General features: G+C 45.8%; 1 protein-coding gene across 2 annotated transcripts in view; it reads right to left on the bottom strand.

Annotated features, from left to right (window-relative positions):
* TM9SF4 (transmembrane 9 superfamily member 4) overlaps positions 1–16917 on the bottom strand; it is a 52333-nt gene that overhangs the window by 23806 nt on the left and 11610 nt on the right. The window contains exons 2-3 of one of the 2 annotated variants that reach the window (XM_062204006.1): positions 10885–10998; positions 9716–9815 (exon numbers count right to left, since the gene is read on the bottom strand). In XM_062204006.1, coding sequence (XP_062059990.1) covers positions 9716–9815; positions 10885–10998 — 214 coding nt within the window. Of the gene's footprint in view, positions 1–9715; positions 9816–10884; positions 10999–16917 lie in introns of those variants that run through there. The other variant, XM_062204007.1, reaches the window with a different exon arrangement.

The raw sequence follows: 16917 nt of genomic DNA, 5'->3' as shown, positions 1-16917 counted from the left end.
TACTTTTGTCACCAGCATCACCTCTGTACTTTTTCATGTCAGTGTTATTATTTTATACAATACGCTGACATATATGTGTGCATTTCAAAAATTCTTTTGCATCAAAATAAATTTATCTTTCATTTTAAAAATTTCATCCACTTTTTTATTTGAAAGACAAACAGACCTCTCCCATCCAAATGCCAACAAGCTGGGGTTGGACAAGGCCAACATCAGGAGCCAGGAACTCAATCTGGTCTCCCACATGGGTGGCAGGGACCCAGCTACTCGAGCTATTACCTGCTGCCTCCCGGGACACACGTTAACAGGAACAGAGATAGGAGTGGAGCCAGAATTCAACCCCGGGCACTCTGATGTGGAGTGTGAGTATCCCCAGTGGCATCCTAACTCAATGCCAAATGCCCAGTGCTAAGTTTATCTTTTAATTCTATTTTCCACAATTTTTTTGAAGTACCCTCATCTATTTTTGGCTTTCGATCTGACCATGGAAGTTTTAGCCAGAGCCATTAGGCAAGAAAAAGACATCAAAGGGATACAAATTGGGAAGGAGGAAGTCAGACTATCCCTATTTGCAGATGACATGATTCTATATATAGGGGATCCAAAAGACTCCACTAAGAGACTATCTGAACTCATAGAAGAGTTTGGAAAAGTAGCAGGATACACAAAAATCAACAGCCTTTGTATACACAGACAATGCCACAGCTGAGAAAGAACTTCTAAGATCAATCCCATTCATAATAGTTACAAAAAAAAAAAAAAATCAATTACCTTGGAATAAATTTAACCAAGGATGTGAAAGATCTCTACAATGAGAATTACAAAACATTAAAGAAAGAAACAGAAGAAAAATACAAAATAATGAAAAAAATCTTCCATATTCTTGGATTAGAAGAATAATATCATCAAAATATCCATTCTTCTGAAAGCAATTTACAGATTCAATGTGATACCAATCAAAATACCAAAGACATTCTTCTCAGGTCTAGAAAAAATGATGCTGAAATTCATATGGAGCCACATGAGACCCCGAATAGCTAAGGCAATCTTACACAACAAAAACAAAGCTGGAGGCATCACAATACCAGACTTCAAGACATACCACAAGGCAGTTATAATCAAAACAGCCTGGTACTGGTACAAAAACAGATGGGACAGACCAATGGAACAGAATAGAAACACCAGAAATCAATCCAAACATCTACAACCAATTTACATTTGACCAAGGAGCTAAAACCAATTCCTGGAGCAAGGATAGTCTCTTCAACAAATAGTGCTGGGAAAACCGGATTTTCACGTGCAGAAGTATGAAGCAAGACCCCTACCTTACACCTAACACAAAAATCCACTCAACATGGATTAAAGATCTAAATCTACGACCCAACATCATCAAATTATTAGAGAACATCAGAGATATCCAACAAGACATTAGCATAAGCAAAGAGTTCTTAGAAAAGACCCCAGAGGCACAGGCAGTCAGAGCCAAAATTAACAAATGGGAATACTTCAAATTTATAAGTTTCTGTACAGCAAAAGAAACACTCAGCAAAGTGAAGAGGCAACCAACAGAATGGGAGAAATTATTTGCAAACTATGCAACTGATAAAGGATTAACCAGAATCTACAAAGAGATCAAGAAACTCCACAGCAACAAAACAAACAACCCAGTTAAGAGATGGGCAAAGGACTTAAAACAGGCATTTTTCAAAAGAGGAAATCCAAATGGCCAACAGACACATGAAAAAATGTATAGGATCACTAGCTGTCAGGGAAATGCAAATCAAAATCACAATGAACTTTTACCTCATCCCAGTTAGAATGGCTTTCATACAGAAATCAACAAACAAATGCTGGCAAGGATGTGGGGAGAAAGGTACCCTAATCCACTGTTGGTGGGAATGCAAACTGGTAAAGCTACTATGGAAGACAGCTTAGATACCTCAAAAATCTGAATATAGACCTACCATAAGACCCAGCCATCCCACTCCTGGGAATTTACCCAAGAGCAATTGAATCAGTAAACCAAACAGCTATTTGCACCTCCATGTTTATTGCAGCTCAATTCACAATAGCTAAGACATGGAATCAACCTAAATGCTCATCAACCAAAGACTGGATAGAGAAATTATGAGATATGTATTATGGAATACTACACAGCAGTAAAAAAAAAAATCATTTCCAACAAAACAGATGCATCTGGAAAACATCATGCTTAGTGAAATAAGCCAGTCCTAAAGGGAAAAGTACCATATGTTCTCCCTGATCTGAGAATAGAGCACCTAAAATGAAATCTGGATTACTGAAATTGACACTTCGACAAGGGATGACTTGAGCTGCCCTTGTCTTGACTATCAAGGAACAGTTTCGTTTTCTTTTTTTTTTTTTCATCTTTTTTTCCCTCCATACTATTTGTTGAATTCTTTACTTAACATAGAGTTAATCATGTGTATAAAGTCAATTGAAAATAGATCTCAGTAAAAAATAAGAATGGGAATAAGAGAGGGAGGAGGAAGTTTGTAACTGTAAAGTTGTATAGTTCTGCATACATTCCTTCAGACTTACTTCTAAGGGTACAGTTGAAAAACTTGTCATGGGACTCCAAATCCCATTAAACTTGGTGGTAAAAATGCCATCTTAATTGTTGAAGTGATCATATTAAGTGTTAAAGTGAATATATAGATAGGATTAGGCATTAAAGAGATCATATAAATAGCATCAAGTGCTGTAATAATAATAAATAAAATTAAAAAGGAGAGAATATCCACACAGCAGACTCATAGAATGACAATCGCTTTAAGTAACACTCTGACCTCAGAATCAGCCCTTAACGCTTCCTGGTCTGGCTGAAAAACCCATGGGAGCGTTTCAGGCATGGAAAACCAAGACACTGTGGCAAAAAATGTTCTACATGAAGGATCTCTGTGAGAGACATCCCAGTGGAAAGAAGTGGCCACTAAAGAAGAATATACTTTTCTCTAAAGGGTAGAGAGAACTTTGCTTATGGCCTTGTCCAAATACTGTCAGAGATTGTGGACTTAAAAGGCTCATTTCAAGAGCCTCAGGTGGTCACTGATGTCATACATAAGAGTATTAATTGATAAGTTAACAAGAGTCACTGTGTACTAACTCCCCATGCAGGACCTCTGTCCTCAATGAGTTGTACTGAGAGTTAACTGCAAAACTAGTTCTCAGTTTTGTGTGTGTGCAAATTGTTGAAATCTTTACTTAGTATAGAGTTGGTCTTCTGTGTCCGAAGTTAACTGAAAGTAAATCTTAATGGAGAATGGGACTGGCAAAGGGAGAGGGAGGAGAAGGAGGGGTGGGAGTGTAGGTGGGAAGGCTGACATGGTGGGAAGAATAACTATATTCCTAAAGTTGTACTTATCAACTTTGTATTCCTTAAAAAATAAATTAAAAAAATATTTTTTAAAAAAGATTTATCGGCTGGCACTGTGGCTCACTAGGCTAATCCTCTGCCTGCGGTGCCGGCACACCGGGTTCTAGTCCCGGTTGGGGCGCCGGATTCTGTGCCGGTTGCCCCTCTTCCAGTCCAGCTCTCTGCTGTGGCCCGGGAAGGCAGTGGAGGATGGCCCAAGTGCTTGGGCCCTGCACCCACATGGGAGATCAGGAGAAGCACCTATCTCCTGGCTTCGGATCAGCGCGGTGCGCTGGCCACAGCGCACTAGCCACAGCGGCCATTGTGGGGTGAACCAATGGAAAAGGAAGACCTTTGTCTCTCTTTCTCTCTCTCACTGTCCACTCTGCCTGTCAAAAAAAAAAAAAAAAAAAAAAAAAAAAAAAAAAAAAGATTTATTTATTTCAAAGGCAGAGTTACAGAGAGAGGGACAGATATTCCAGTCTTGCCCCACAGAATTCTAATCCTGGCAACCGCAGGATACCAGTTTCTCTCTTCAATGGGTTTCTTTTAATTATCATTGAAGTTTTATTTATTTATTTGAAAGAGTTACAGAGACAGAGGGAGGGAGTGGGAGAGAAAGAGAGAGAGGGACAGAGATAGATATCTTCATTCCACTGGTTCATTCCCCAAATGAGAGCAACAGTGCAGGCTGAAGCCAGAAACCAGGAGCTTCCTTCAGTCTTCACAGTGCAGGGCCCCAGATGCTTGGGCCATCTTTTGCTGCTTTCCCAGGCACATTAGCAGGGAGCTGGATTGGAAGTGGAGTAGCTGGGACTCGAACCAGCACCCATGTAGGATGCCAGCATTGCCGGCAATGGCTTAACTCATTGCGCCACTGTGCTAGCCCTGACCATGAATTCTTTAATGACAGACACTGTTTCCTATTTATCTCTGTTTCTTCTCATCCTGATTCAGGCAGGGAGGGGACAGTAAGGCGAAATCTAGCACCTGAGATTTTTTAACCAAAACACCTGTTTTTGTTTTTTAAATTATGTTTTACTTGAAAGTCTGTTAACATAGAGAGAGGAAGAAGACAGAGGTCTTCCATCTGCTGTTTCACTCCCCAAATGGTCACAATGGCTGAGGCTGGGCCAGCTGAAGTCAGGAGTCAGGAGCTTCTTCAGGGTCTCCCACACAGATGCAGTGGCCCAAGCACTTGGGCCATCCTCTGCTGCTTTCCCAGTCATATTAGCAGGGAGCTGGATCAGAAGCAGAGCAGCCAAGACTCAAATTGGCGCCCATATGGGGTGCCAGCATTGCAGGCAGTGGCTTTACCCACTACACCACAACTCTGGCCCCAAAATACCTTTTTACTTAATGAACTGGCACACCCCATGTGCATGTTTCCTCAGAGTCCTTGCTGCCAGATGTCACACTAACAAGCGTTTAAACCATTAGGGACTATCAACTAAACCCAAGTGTGCTTTCATTCTGAGCTATTCAACAATTCTACTGTGATGATATGACACTGGGGCAAGCTGAAGGAGACTGAACACAACCAACAGGCAGGACTGATACTAACAAGTGTGCCTAGTAGATCACTGGCCTACCAGTGTGGATCTACTTGATAAGGTTCTCTCTGCCTTGCCATCCGTCCATTCATAAACAACGACTAGGTACTGCTTACACACCAGGCCCTGAGGATACAATGCTGAACAGGCACACTCACAGAGCCTATGGTCTAGTGGTAAGAAAGACTTTGATTAAATACTCAGTACAAGGAGAGTATGTTGTATAACATGCTGTAGACATGGGGGAGTAAGTCTAGGAAGGTGTTCCTGAGGAAGTGGTGCTTGAAGTGAACTCCAAAGGATGAGAGAAATTAACCAAAGAGATAAGGGAAGAAGATTCTAGACAAAAGCAAAGTATAGCCAATGTGCCACATAACATTTCAGTCAACAATGAACTGCTTATATTATGGTGGTCCCATTAGATTATACTGCCTCGGCCAGCGCCGTGGCTTAACAGGCTAATCCTCCGCCTTGCGGCGCCGGCACACCGGGTTCTAGTCCCAGTTGGGGCACCGGCTTCTGTCTCGGTTGCCCCTCTTCCAGGCCAGCTCTCTGCTATGGCCCAGGAAGGCAGTGGAGGATGGCCCAAGTGCTTGGGCCCTGCACCCGCATGGGAGACCAGGAGAAGCACCTGGCTCCTGGCTTCGGATCAGCGAGATGCGCCGGCCACAGCAGCCATTGGAGGGTGAACCAACGGCAAAAAGGAAGACCTTTCTCTCTGTCTCTCTCTCTCTCACTATCCACTCTGCCTGTCCAAAAAAAAAAAAAAAATTATACTGCCTCATGATGTCACAGGCGTCTTGGTGTGTGTATGGGCACCCAATGATGTCCACATAACACATTTTTTTTTAAAGATTTATTTATGGGGCTGGTGCTGTGGCGCAGCGGGTTAAAGCCCTGGCCTAAAGCGCCGGCATCCCATGTTGGCACCGGTTCTGGTCCCGGCTGCTCCTCTTCCCATCCAGCTCTCTGCTATGGTCTGGGAAAGCAGTAGAAGATGTAGCGTACATCTGGGGAGTTAACCAGCGGATGGAAGACCTCTCTCTCTGTAACTATTTAAAAATAAATAAAATAAACCTTTAAAAAAACGATGTATTTACTTGTAAGGTAGAGTTACAGAGAGAGAGAGAGAGAGAGAGAGAGAGAGATATTTTCCATCTGCTGGTTCACTCCCCAAATGGCCACTGGGCCAATCTGAAGCCAGGAGCTTTTTCTGGGTCCCCAACGTGGGTGCAGGGGCTCAAGGACTTGGACCATCTTCTACTGCTTTCCCAGGTGCATTAGCAGGGAGTTGGATCAGAAGCGGAACAGCTGGGACTCGGGCTGGCACCCATACGGGATGCCAGTGCCACAGACGGCGACTTAATGCACTACGCCACAGCACCAGCTTCCATGTGATGCATTTCTCAGAATATATTCCATCATTAAGTGACACATGACAGGACCCTTGGGGCTGGGGGAAGTGTCATGAACTTGAGAGACCTGTGTGGCTGCAGTGCAGAAAGCCTGGAGGAGAGTGCCTGGGTAAACTAGAGATGGGCCAGACCTGGACCTCGGGGGTATGTGGGCCACACACTGTATGACCTTTATCTTTAAAGACAGAACCCAGTAAGGAGTTTCTAACATAGATGGCAGATGTTATCTGATTCTGGTTAGAGAAAAACATCACTCTGGCTGTTCTGGTAGAAAACAGAGGCTGCAGGCAACTGGCCGGAGGGATACAAGTGGGTGGTGTGGTGACTGGAACCAAGCGTTTGGGAAGGTGAACAGCACCCTGAACTAGGAGCTACTGACGAGGTGGAATCTAGGGGAGCTGGTCTTCACTGGATACTAGTGATACATGAGGAGTAGTGCATGTTAGGAAAATTATGAGGTTTCTAGAATCAGGTTCTAGGTGGGAAAACAACCAGAAGAAAAAATCTAGATAGAAGCCATTTTCAGTTTGGGTCTGTTGAGTAAGCTGTTAGAGATGCCAGCATCCCATATGAGCACAGGGTTGGCTAGAGTCCTAGTTGCTCCATTTCTGATACAGCTACCTGCTAATGCACCTGGGAAAGCAGCAGCCAAGTACCAGGGTCCCTGCCACCCATGTGGAAGAGCTAGATGGAGTTCTAGGCTCCTGGCTTCAGCCTGGCCCAGCCCTGGCTGTTGCAGCCATCTGAGGAGTAAACTAGTAGAGGGAAGATCTCTCTCTCTCTCAGTCTCTAACTCTGCCTTTCAAATAAATAAAATAATATATCTTAAAAAAAAAAAAAACTCAAAAAATAAAAATAAATCTTTAATAAGAAAAAAAGAGTTAAGGTTGAGAGGAGATGTGAGGACAGAGATGTTGGCTTATAAATGGCAAGTGGCAAGGGCAAGCTATACTACTCCAGAGTTGCACCCTGCCATGTAACAGCCCTGCCAAGTGATGCCTCAGGTGTACGAGAGGCCACCAGGAAGGAGAAGGTGAAGTGGGGCCTGCATGAAGGCCTCTCCCCACTCTACCTCATTTTGGAAGCCCGGAAATGCATGGGAGCCTGCAAAATCCACGGTTGCATTGATGCATTGATGAGTAGACAGTAAAGCCATCAACAGGACATCTGCATGGCTCACTGTGAATCAGCGCTTTAAAGATTAGAAGCCAAGGAGCAGAGAGGGTCAGTGACTTGCCCCCAGTCATGAAGGCACTGTTGAAGTGCTAACCCCTGGGGCTCATTTATCTCCACCACATCCTACTGCCCACTTCCTTCCAGATGAACAAGGACCTTGCCTGAGGACAGAAAGAACTACAGGGACAGAGGAACAGGCTGCAGACCAAGTAAGCTGCAATCACTTCTGGATACTGAGAAGTTAAAATTAGACCAGGGAAGAGGGCACATACATTCTGGTCCGGAGTAGCTCATTTTTAATGCAGAATTACTCCTTTTCACAAGAAGCTGTGAGCTATGAAGGTGAACCCTCTAGGACATCTGCCACAGCTGCTCCGACACATATACCATCTCAAGAATCGCCACTGATGGGACAGTGATGCGCACACAGCCCAAAGGAGCCTTTCCGCAGATGTCAGCCTGGGACAACAGAAAGAACTCTGGTTTTAGAATCAAAGAACCTGGGTAAAACCCTCACTTTCTCCACCTACTGGTCACGTGCCCCTGACCAGGTCTTTGAAATCTTTGAAGCTGCTGTTGCTTCAGCTCTGAAACAAGGGCAATCACTAGGCTTGCAGAGTTGCTATAAACATCAAGGAAGAGAGTGACAGATGTAGCGTGAAGGATACAGACCCTGGAGCCAAAGTTCCTGGGGCACTGGCACCTGCTCAGTGACGGACTCAGGCAAGCGACTTCACCTCCTGTGGTTCACTTGCTTATCTATAAAGAGACTCCGCTCACAGGGTTGAAGCACAGCCCTCCACACATTGACAGCGACGGCAAGGGTGACGGTGAAGAGAAAAGGCTTGCAACCCAGAAGGCCTCTAGTCTGGGTGTCTGCTTCCTTAGGTGGTACGCTAACCTTTACTGGATGCTTTCTAAGTGCCAGGTGTTGGCCAGGAGCTGAGAAGAGCGAGGGATGTCTCACATGCTCCTGTCAGCCCAAGGGCCCCCTGGCCATGAAGGGAGGCACTCCACAAAGACAGAAGGGGAAAACAGGGCAGGGTAACTTCTGTACACAGAAGTCTGTTTCCATGAGGCAGGAATACAGAGGTAAAGGGAGGTTAAGGTCATCCAGTAGCACACTGAGGTGTGCCCAACAGCAGAGCCTGGGGCTGCAAGGAACCCACACCAGGTCCCACAGGAAGAGCGGAGCAGCTGGCGAGGGGCCTGGTGTCAGGATCCTGGGACCAAGTGGTCAGGTACCCAGGCAGAGACAAAGTGGCTGGAGCTCGGCATGGGGTGGAAAGAAGGGTAATGGTAGGCAGGAGGAGGAGTCCGGACTATCAGTGTGAGCCAGCCCAGGCTCGAAGGCCATTGTATGTGCAATACCACAGGACAAGACTCAGACCTGCCTGCTTTTGGTGAAACCAGTTCCAAGGACTGCCTCCATCTGGTCCAGTGCCCCTAGTATCTGGCAGTAGATATAACTGTTGGCTAAGAATTCCAGAAACATCTTAGCCTCCTCTGACACAGAAGAGCCAATTCTCTTCTCCAGGTATGAGAGAGGAGGAATCGTTTCTTGAGGTCAGGGAGGGTTTCTTCCCATGCTTCTATCTTCATGACTTAACAGAGAGAAGCAGAGTAGAAGCATCAATAACTGTGTTCCGAACAGATGCCTTCAGATGCCTTTCTGTCCTGAACTCTGCCAAGTGCAGAATCTAAATTAAAATGGCTCCTATTTACAGAACACTTGTGCCAGACACTACGCTGGGTGCTTCTCACATCATCTGAGGCAAATCTTGTACAGCTTAACCAGTACAGTGCTGTCTCTGCTTGCTTTGAAGAGAAGCGACCACCTGCTGTTACAATGAAAAGCAGGGCAGGTTAACAAAAGCCTCAAGAGAGAAGAGGGTATTTAGAAATCAAGGAAGAGCAGGCCAGAGTAGAAGCCATGTGTTCCTTCAAAGCCCAGCACAGCCATTAACTAACGGTACAACTATGGGCAAGTCATTTCAACTGCAAGATGGGAACCAACACAGTAATGATTCTCCAGGGTGACCTTGAGGACTGAGTAAGTTAGCAGGCATGTAACTACAGGGAATCATGTGTACAGCACACAGTAGGTGCTAGATAAGGGTTAACTGCTATCATGATGAAAACCACGCTGGGTTCCCCTTTGAGGCAGGCCGAAGCAGTTTGAGAGAGGGACTTACCCAGATTCTCTGCCTTGTAGGTTATTTTGCTGGGCTGGCAGAAGGGCAATGAGTAGTATTCATAAGGGAGTTGGGTCCGAGAGCTGGTAAGCTTCACAGCCTGGTGGAAAGAGAGTCGGTTATTCCTCAGCCCAGCACACAGCAAGGGGACTACTTCAATAATGTTCGCTGTTGCTCCATAGTTTTAGCATACTTGGCAATACTACCCAACAGACAAACTAATTGTGGCAGATAAAACTGTAGCACACCACTTGTATGTACCGCTGACAGTTCTGAGTTACTTCACATTTCCTTAGTTTTAGAACGCACTGCAGATTTAAAAGCACACCGAATTCGACATATGCTGCCATAAGTGGCTCTGTAGGGCGCTTGGGCAGAGGCAATGGAGGGAAAAGCACTGCGGCAGGAAAGAGATGGGGCTCTGAACTAACCCAATGTCTTCCTCGGGGTGGGACCTTGGGCAACTTGGTTCACTTCCCTGGGCCTCAGTTCCCTTATCCATTAAATTCACAAGAAGCCCTCATTAAAACACACAGATGCAGATTTTGCCTTAGAGGATTCTTAGGGGGCATCCTGAGCCAAGCCATGCATAATGCCTGGCACATAAATAACTCCAGTAAATGCTATTTTAATTATGGTTCCCGCAGCTCATATGTCTGACTGCCAAGGAAGAGAGATGCTTACAACACAAACAATATGAGCAGATGCTATGAGTTATGCAGAGAATGCTGGTAACAGAGAGGAGAATGGAGTACATGAAAGAGGGAGGCAAATGGAGCGAGACAGAGACACAAACAGAAAGAGATGGACGTGTGCACACACACACCCACTCACCCACCCCAGAACAGCAGACAGCAAAAGTGAGAAGATGGAGATGTACATGCACACATATACAGAAAGGACCAGAACGGGGAGCAAGGACACATCCCCACAGGAGAGGTGCAGACAGCTAGCAGCACAGATAGATAAAGAAGCAGAGGCCAAGTTCCTGGAACTCTGGGTTTCCCAAGAGTGCTATACTTCAGCTTGTAACATGTGCAACGAACCCTCCTTGTCCCAGGGTAACTGGCACAACTGTTTCCTGCAACCACAGGATGGAATAAACAGCTCACCACGGTCCTCCAGCCAGGCTGCCTAACAGAGACTCCAACTGCCTAGGGCACACTTACCTTGATTTCTACAGGATCATTCTGATGGAAGTTGATTGGCGCAACCCCAGGAACATAGAAGGCGCTTGTTTCACACATGAGCGAGAGAAGCAGCAGGGACCACGGCAACCAATCCTGCTCAGAAGAGAGCCACAGTTGGAACCGGGGAGAAGAAATGAACATCCTGTAGGGGGTAGAGCAAGTCACACCACCTGCTGTTTCAACAGACCTAGTGTCACTCCCAGCTGAGAAGCCTGGGCTACCTTTCAATGCTGCCTCCCCAGTGTCCTCAAGAGTTCTACAAGGCAACAATTCTGCACTTTCAGAAATGAGTCACAAAATGGGTCAAGTAATTAACATCTGGGCAACACAGAAGGCTGTCATACGCAGCCACATCCTCTCCCTTCTGGATCACTGCTCTTTTAACCACTTCACAGTGTATCGCTAGGAGAAAATAAAGCTCCACAGTAATGCATTAACTCCCATTTCTCTTTATAGCAACACACTCATGGTCAGGAAGCTCCTGTGTCACCAATACTTTTTCCTATGAGCCTTCTCCAAACTGATACTGGCTTTGGAATGGCCATTTGGCCTAGTGGCTAAGAGGGCTGTCTCCCACAGTGGAGTGTCTGGCTTCAGTTCCTGTCTCTGGCTCTTAACTTCAGTGTCCTGCTAATGCAGATGCTGGGAGGCAACTCAAGTCATTAGGTTCCTGCCACCCTTGTGGGAGAGGAGATCAGAATTGAGTTCTTGGCTCCTGGCCCCAGCCCAAGTTGTTGCGGGCATTTGAGGAGTGAACTGGCAGATGGGAACTCTGTCTCTTAAAAAAAAAAAAAGAGAGAGAGAGAGAGAGAGAGAAAGAAAGAGAAAAGGAAGGAAGGACAGGAGGAAGAGAGAGAAAGAGAAAGCGAGAAAGAGAGAGAGAAAAGAAAGAAAGAGAGAAAGAGAGAAAGAAAGAAAGAAAGGAAGAAAGGAGGAAGACAAGATTAGAAGGTAGAAAATTGCCTCACGGGGCAGGATTCCATACAGGAAGACATTTTTTTCCTTTAGTCTTTTACATTTAATCTTTGTATTTTTAAGTGAATCTGGATTTGCAAAAGACTTGCAAAGATACAACCAAAATCCTATATACCTTTCACCCAGTTTCTCCTAATGTTAACATGTTACATAGCCATGGACAAGTAAGGCTTTTTAAAAATAACCAGCTTGGGTCTGGCGCTGTGGTGCAACGGGTTAAAGCCCTGGCCTGCAGCACTGGCTTCTCATATGGGTGCCGGTTTGAGTCCTGGCTGCTCCACTTCCCATCCAGCTCCCTGCTGATGCATATGGGAAAGAAGACGGCCCAAGTGCTTAGGCCCCTGCACCCACGTGGTAGACCAGGAAAAAGCTCCTGGTTCCTGGCTTCGGATCAGCTCAGCTCCGGCTATTTTAGCCATTTGAGGAGTGAACAGGTGGATGGAAGACATTTCTCTCTACCTGCCTCTCTCTGTAACCTTTTCAAATAAATAAAATAAAATATTAAAAAAAACAACAGCTCAAAATTTTTTGAAACAATGAAGTGTATATAGTCAATAGTTCAAACACTGCAAATGAAAAACAGTGTTCCCCACTCCAGCTCTCCAGGGCTTCTGACCACTTCCTTGGAAAGCCCTCCTCAGACGTTCCTGTATGCCCGAGAGAAGGCTCCACACTACAGGACGGCCCTCCATACACTATCACCAAGGAGATTTTCCTCCTTTCGTTTGGACAGCAATGGAAAGCTTGACTGTGCTCAGTGACAGCATCTGATTTCCTCTCCGTTAGAAAACTTCCTCCACTTGACCAGTCATCTCAAGAGTCGGGACCTGCTTCTGGGAACCCTCTGCTGACACTCATCTGTCAACTGCTAGACTGTGAGGGCTTGACGCGAGAATAACAAACCCTGCCCCCTTCTTTCCTCTAATTCTCCTCCACTCCAATGTTCTAGATATTCCAAATAAGAGACAAATCCTGCATTGTTGGTATGACAATTCCAAAAGTCTAGGGGGGGAAATATCAACCCTGAAGTTTTGAAAAATAATCTAGAAAACAAGATAATCCTTGAGGCGAGTATTGTGGTGTAGTGGGTAAAGCTGCTACCTGGCGATGCCAGCATACCATATTAGTACAAGCTTGAGTCCCAGCTGCTCCACTTCTGAGCCAGCTCCCTGCTAATGGCCTGGGAAAAGCTGGGGAAGATGGCCCAAGTGTTTAGGACCCTGCCACCCTTGTGGGAGACCTAGATGAAATTCTATCAACACATTACAAACCAATTTATCTTAGAGGAAGGATCAAGGGATGAAAAATGACAATCAACTTATTCATGATATGCTAAAATCTTTGAATATAATAGTTAAATTTGCAACCAAAAGTAATTCAGATGTTCATCTTGGAATTAATAACTATGTCCAGATGACTATCAGTTTCAGATATTAAATTGTCACTGTTTTGGTAATTCTCATATGGCTAGAGAATTTTTAAGTGAATCACTTCAGAGAGGCAGGTTGGTCTGCGAATTAAAAAGCCCCCCAGGGGTGAGTGTTTGGCTGAGTGGTTCAGACACTGGTTGGATATCAAAGTGCCTGGGTTTAAGTCCCAGCTCTGCTCCCAATTCCAGCTTCCTGCTAATGTACAGCCTGGGAGGCAGCCAGTGATAGTTCAAGTATTAGGTCCCTGCCACCTACATGTGTGATCTGGATTGAGTTCCTGCCTCTGGCCTAGCCCTAGTCCTGACCACTGTGGGTATGGTAAGTGAACCAGTGGTTGAGAGCTCTCTTCTCTCAAATAAATTACATTTAAAAAAAAAATATTTATTTGAAAGGCAGAGTTACAGAGAGAGAGGGAGGGGGGTGGGGGGAGGCGGGAGGGAGAAAGAAAGGGAGATCTTCCATTCGCTGATTCCCTCCCCAAATGGCTACAATGGCCAGGGATGAGCTGGGCCAAAACCAGGAGAGCCAGGAGCTTTGTCTGGGTCTCCCACGTGAGTGGCAGGGGTCCAAGTACCTGCGTCTTTAGCTGCTTTCCCAGGCACTTAAGCAGGGAGGTAGATTGGAAGTAGAACAGCTAGAACATAAACCACTGCCCATATAGAATGCTGGCGTCACAGGCATTCCTGCTATGCCAGGCAAGTCCCTTATAAATTTTTAAAAGAAAAAAATAAGACCCTTCCTACAAGTGCAGTCTTTGACCCTGTCATTCTACTTGTAGTCATGTTAAGAAAAATACGGCAAGCATATCAAAATATACACGAAACTGTGTTCACAATGGCATTATTTAAAGTCCTGAAATAGTTCACTGTTTAACAGTAAGCTGCTCAGCTTTAGTGGCATAGGTCATATTTATTTATTCATTAATTAGTCATTAAAAATGATGATATATTTCTTGAGTGGGAATGTTTTCAAGTTTAGATTTAAGTAGGAAAAACAGGAGCTCAGAGGAGACACAGAGGTGGTCCCTGTGAGCAGACTTGTTCAGGTGGTTTTCTGACACCTGACCTTGCCATGTGCAAGTCCTACCTACATTTTCCAGGCCCAGGTGCAACGCTTCTTCCTTCAAGAAGCCCTTGGATGCTCACAGGGGGAAGTATTCTCTTCCCTCCTGCCTTTTCAAGGTACTAAGTGAGTGACAATACTGGAAGCAAGTGAATGAAAACATTATCTAGTACGCAAGTGAACTTTCATACCTGTCATGTTTGAAAATTGTTGCTTGAATTGTCTGACAAATACTTTAGTCTGTACTTGTTTAAGGCCCCACTACAGCACTTTTCATAATGAGTTATGGCTGTTTACATACCTGCTATGTTATTTCCCACCTGTACTAATCACTCGCTTAGCTTTGTTGATAGAGGTACTCAATAAATCCTTACTAAACAACAAACCTCTGATGAATAAAAATCCAAAACTTTCACACACGAGTGTAACACTATGACTCCTTTAAACTATTTAAAAAATATATTTATTGGCCGGTGCTGCGGCTCACTAGGCTAATCCTCCGCCTTGTGGCGCCGGCACACCAGGTTCTAGTCCCGGTCGGGGCACCGGATTCTATCCCGGTTGCCCCTCTTCCAGGCCAGCTCTCTGCTGTGGCCAGGGAGTGCAGTGGAGGATGGCCCAAGTGCTTGGGCCCTGCACCCCATGGGAGACCAGGATAAGTACCTGGCTCCTGCCATCGGATCAGCGCGGTGCACTGGCCGCAGCACGCCAACCACGGCGGCCATTGGAGGGTGAACCAAACGGCAAAGGAAGACCTTTCTCTCTGTCTCTCTCTCTCTCTCTCACTGTCCACTCTGCCTGTCAAAAAAAAAAAATTACTTATTTATTTATTTGAAAGGCAGAGTTACAGAGAGAGGGAGGGAGGGAGGGAGAGGGGGAGAGAGAGAGGGAGGGAGAGAGTGGGGGAGAAGGAGAGAGGAGAGAGGAAAGAGGAGAGAGAGACCTTCCATCCTCTGGTTCACCCCCAAAATGGCTGCAACGGCCGGATCTGGGCTGGTCCAAAGCCAATAACCAAGAATTTCTTCCGGGTCTCCCATGTGGGTGCAGGGGCCCAAGTACTTGGGCCATCCTCTCCTGCTTTCCCAGACAAATTAGCAGAGAGCTGGATTGGAAGTGGAGCAACTGGGACTCGAAATGGTGCCCACATGGGATGCCAGCATTGCAGGTGGCAGCTTTATACACTATACCACAATGCCAGCCCCAATACTATGATTTTTAAACTTTGCTGTATCTTCTTGGGCCATCTTCTACTGCTTTCCCAGGCCATAGCAGAGAGCCAGACTGGAAGTGGAGTTGCCGGGACACAAACATGTGCCCATATGGGATGCTGGCACTGTAGATGATGGCTTTACCCACTATGCTGCAGTGCAGGCCCCAAGAATCTGATTTTTTTTTTTTTTTTTTGCCAGGCAGAGTTAGACAGTAAGAGAGAGAGAGAGAGTTATAGACAGTGAAAGAGAGAGACAGGTCTTCCTTCTGTTGGTTCAGCCCCCAGATGGCTGCTACAGCGGGGCGCTGCGCCGATCCAAAGCCAAAAGCCAGGCGCTTCCTCCTGGTCTCCAATGTGGGTGCAGGGCCAAGCAGTTGGGCCACAGCAGAGAGCTGGACTGGAAGAGGAACAACCAGGACAGAATCCGGCGCCCCAACCGGGACTAGAACCCGGGGTGCCAGCATCACAGGCGGAGGATTAGCCTAGTTAGCCACGGTGCCAGGCAAGAATCTGATTTTTTTAAAAAGTCTCACATTTAAGGAGTTCTTGATACCTCCCACCTTTCCGTCTGACAAAGGACCTAGGCTGAGAATCCTTGAGAACATCTGTCACCCTGTACCCTCTAAATGAATGCACATATAACAGCCTAGGAGCTTTAAAAAATACCAATGCTAAGGTTTCGTCCCAGATTGCTGGTCATCCTGACCAACTAAAAGACAGAATCTCTGAGAGACCGGTCCGGGGAATCAGCATTTTTGAAGTTTCTAGATTCTTGCTACTCAAAGTGAGATCTGTGGAAAGCAGCGTCACTGTTATCTGGAAGCTTGTTAGAGACACGGAATCTCTCCAAGCAGGCGCTAGGCATAGCAGGCAAAGCCACTTGGAACACCTGCATCCCACAGCAGAGTTTTCAGTTCAAATCCCAGCTACACAGCTTCCATCCAGCTGTCTGCTAACGCAGCTGGGAAGCAGCAGACGGCCTTCTGGACGCCTGGCTTCAGCCTGGCCCAGCTCTGCCTGTTATGGCCAACTGGGAGAATGAGCCAGTGGACGGGAGAGGTCGCTTTGCCACTCAACCTTACCAAATAAAGAAAATAAACAAATCTGGAAAACAAACCAACAATAATAAAAAACTAAAACCCTACAGAATTCCAGGCCTTGATGAGAAGCAGTGAATCAGAACCTATCTTTCTACAGATTCCACACGTTAAAGTTTAGGAAGCACCACTGCAGGTGATCCTAAAGTGCAGTCAGGGTCAAGGTATAAAAGGCTGCCCTAGGTGGAACACACCTCTCAGCAGGAACGTGCTGGGTCTGTATTTCATTCTGACCAGG

This window comes from Lepus europaeus, chromosome 10 (assembly GCF_033115175.1).
Source record: "Lepus europaeus isolate LE1 chromosome 10, mLepTim1.pri, whole genome shotgun sequence".
Classification (NCBI taxonomy): Eukaryota; Metazoa; Chordata; class Mammalia; order Lagomorpha; family Leporidae; genus Lepus; species Lepus europaeus.
This window is presented reverse-complemented; position numbering and strand designations above follow the sequence as displayed.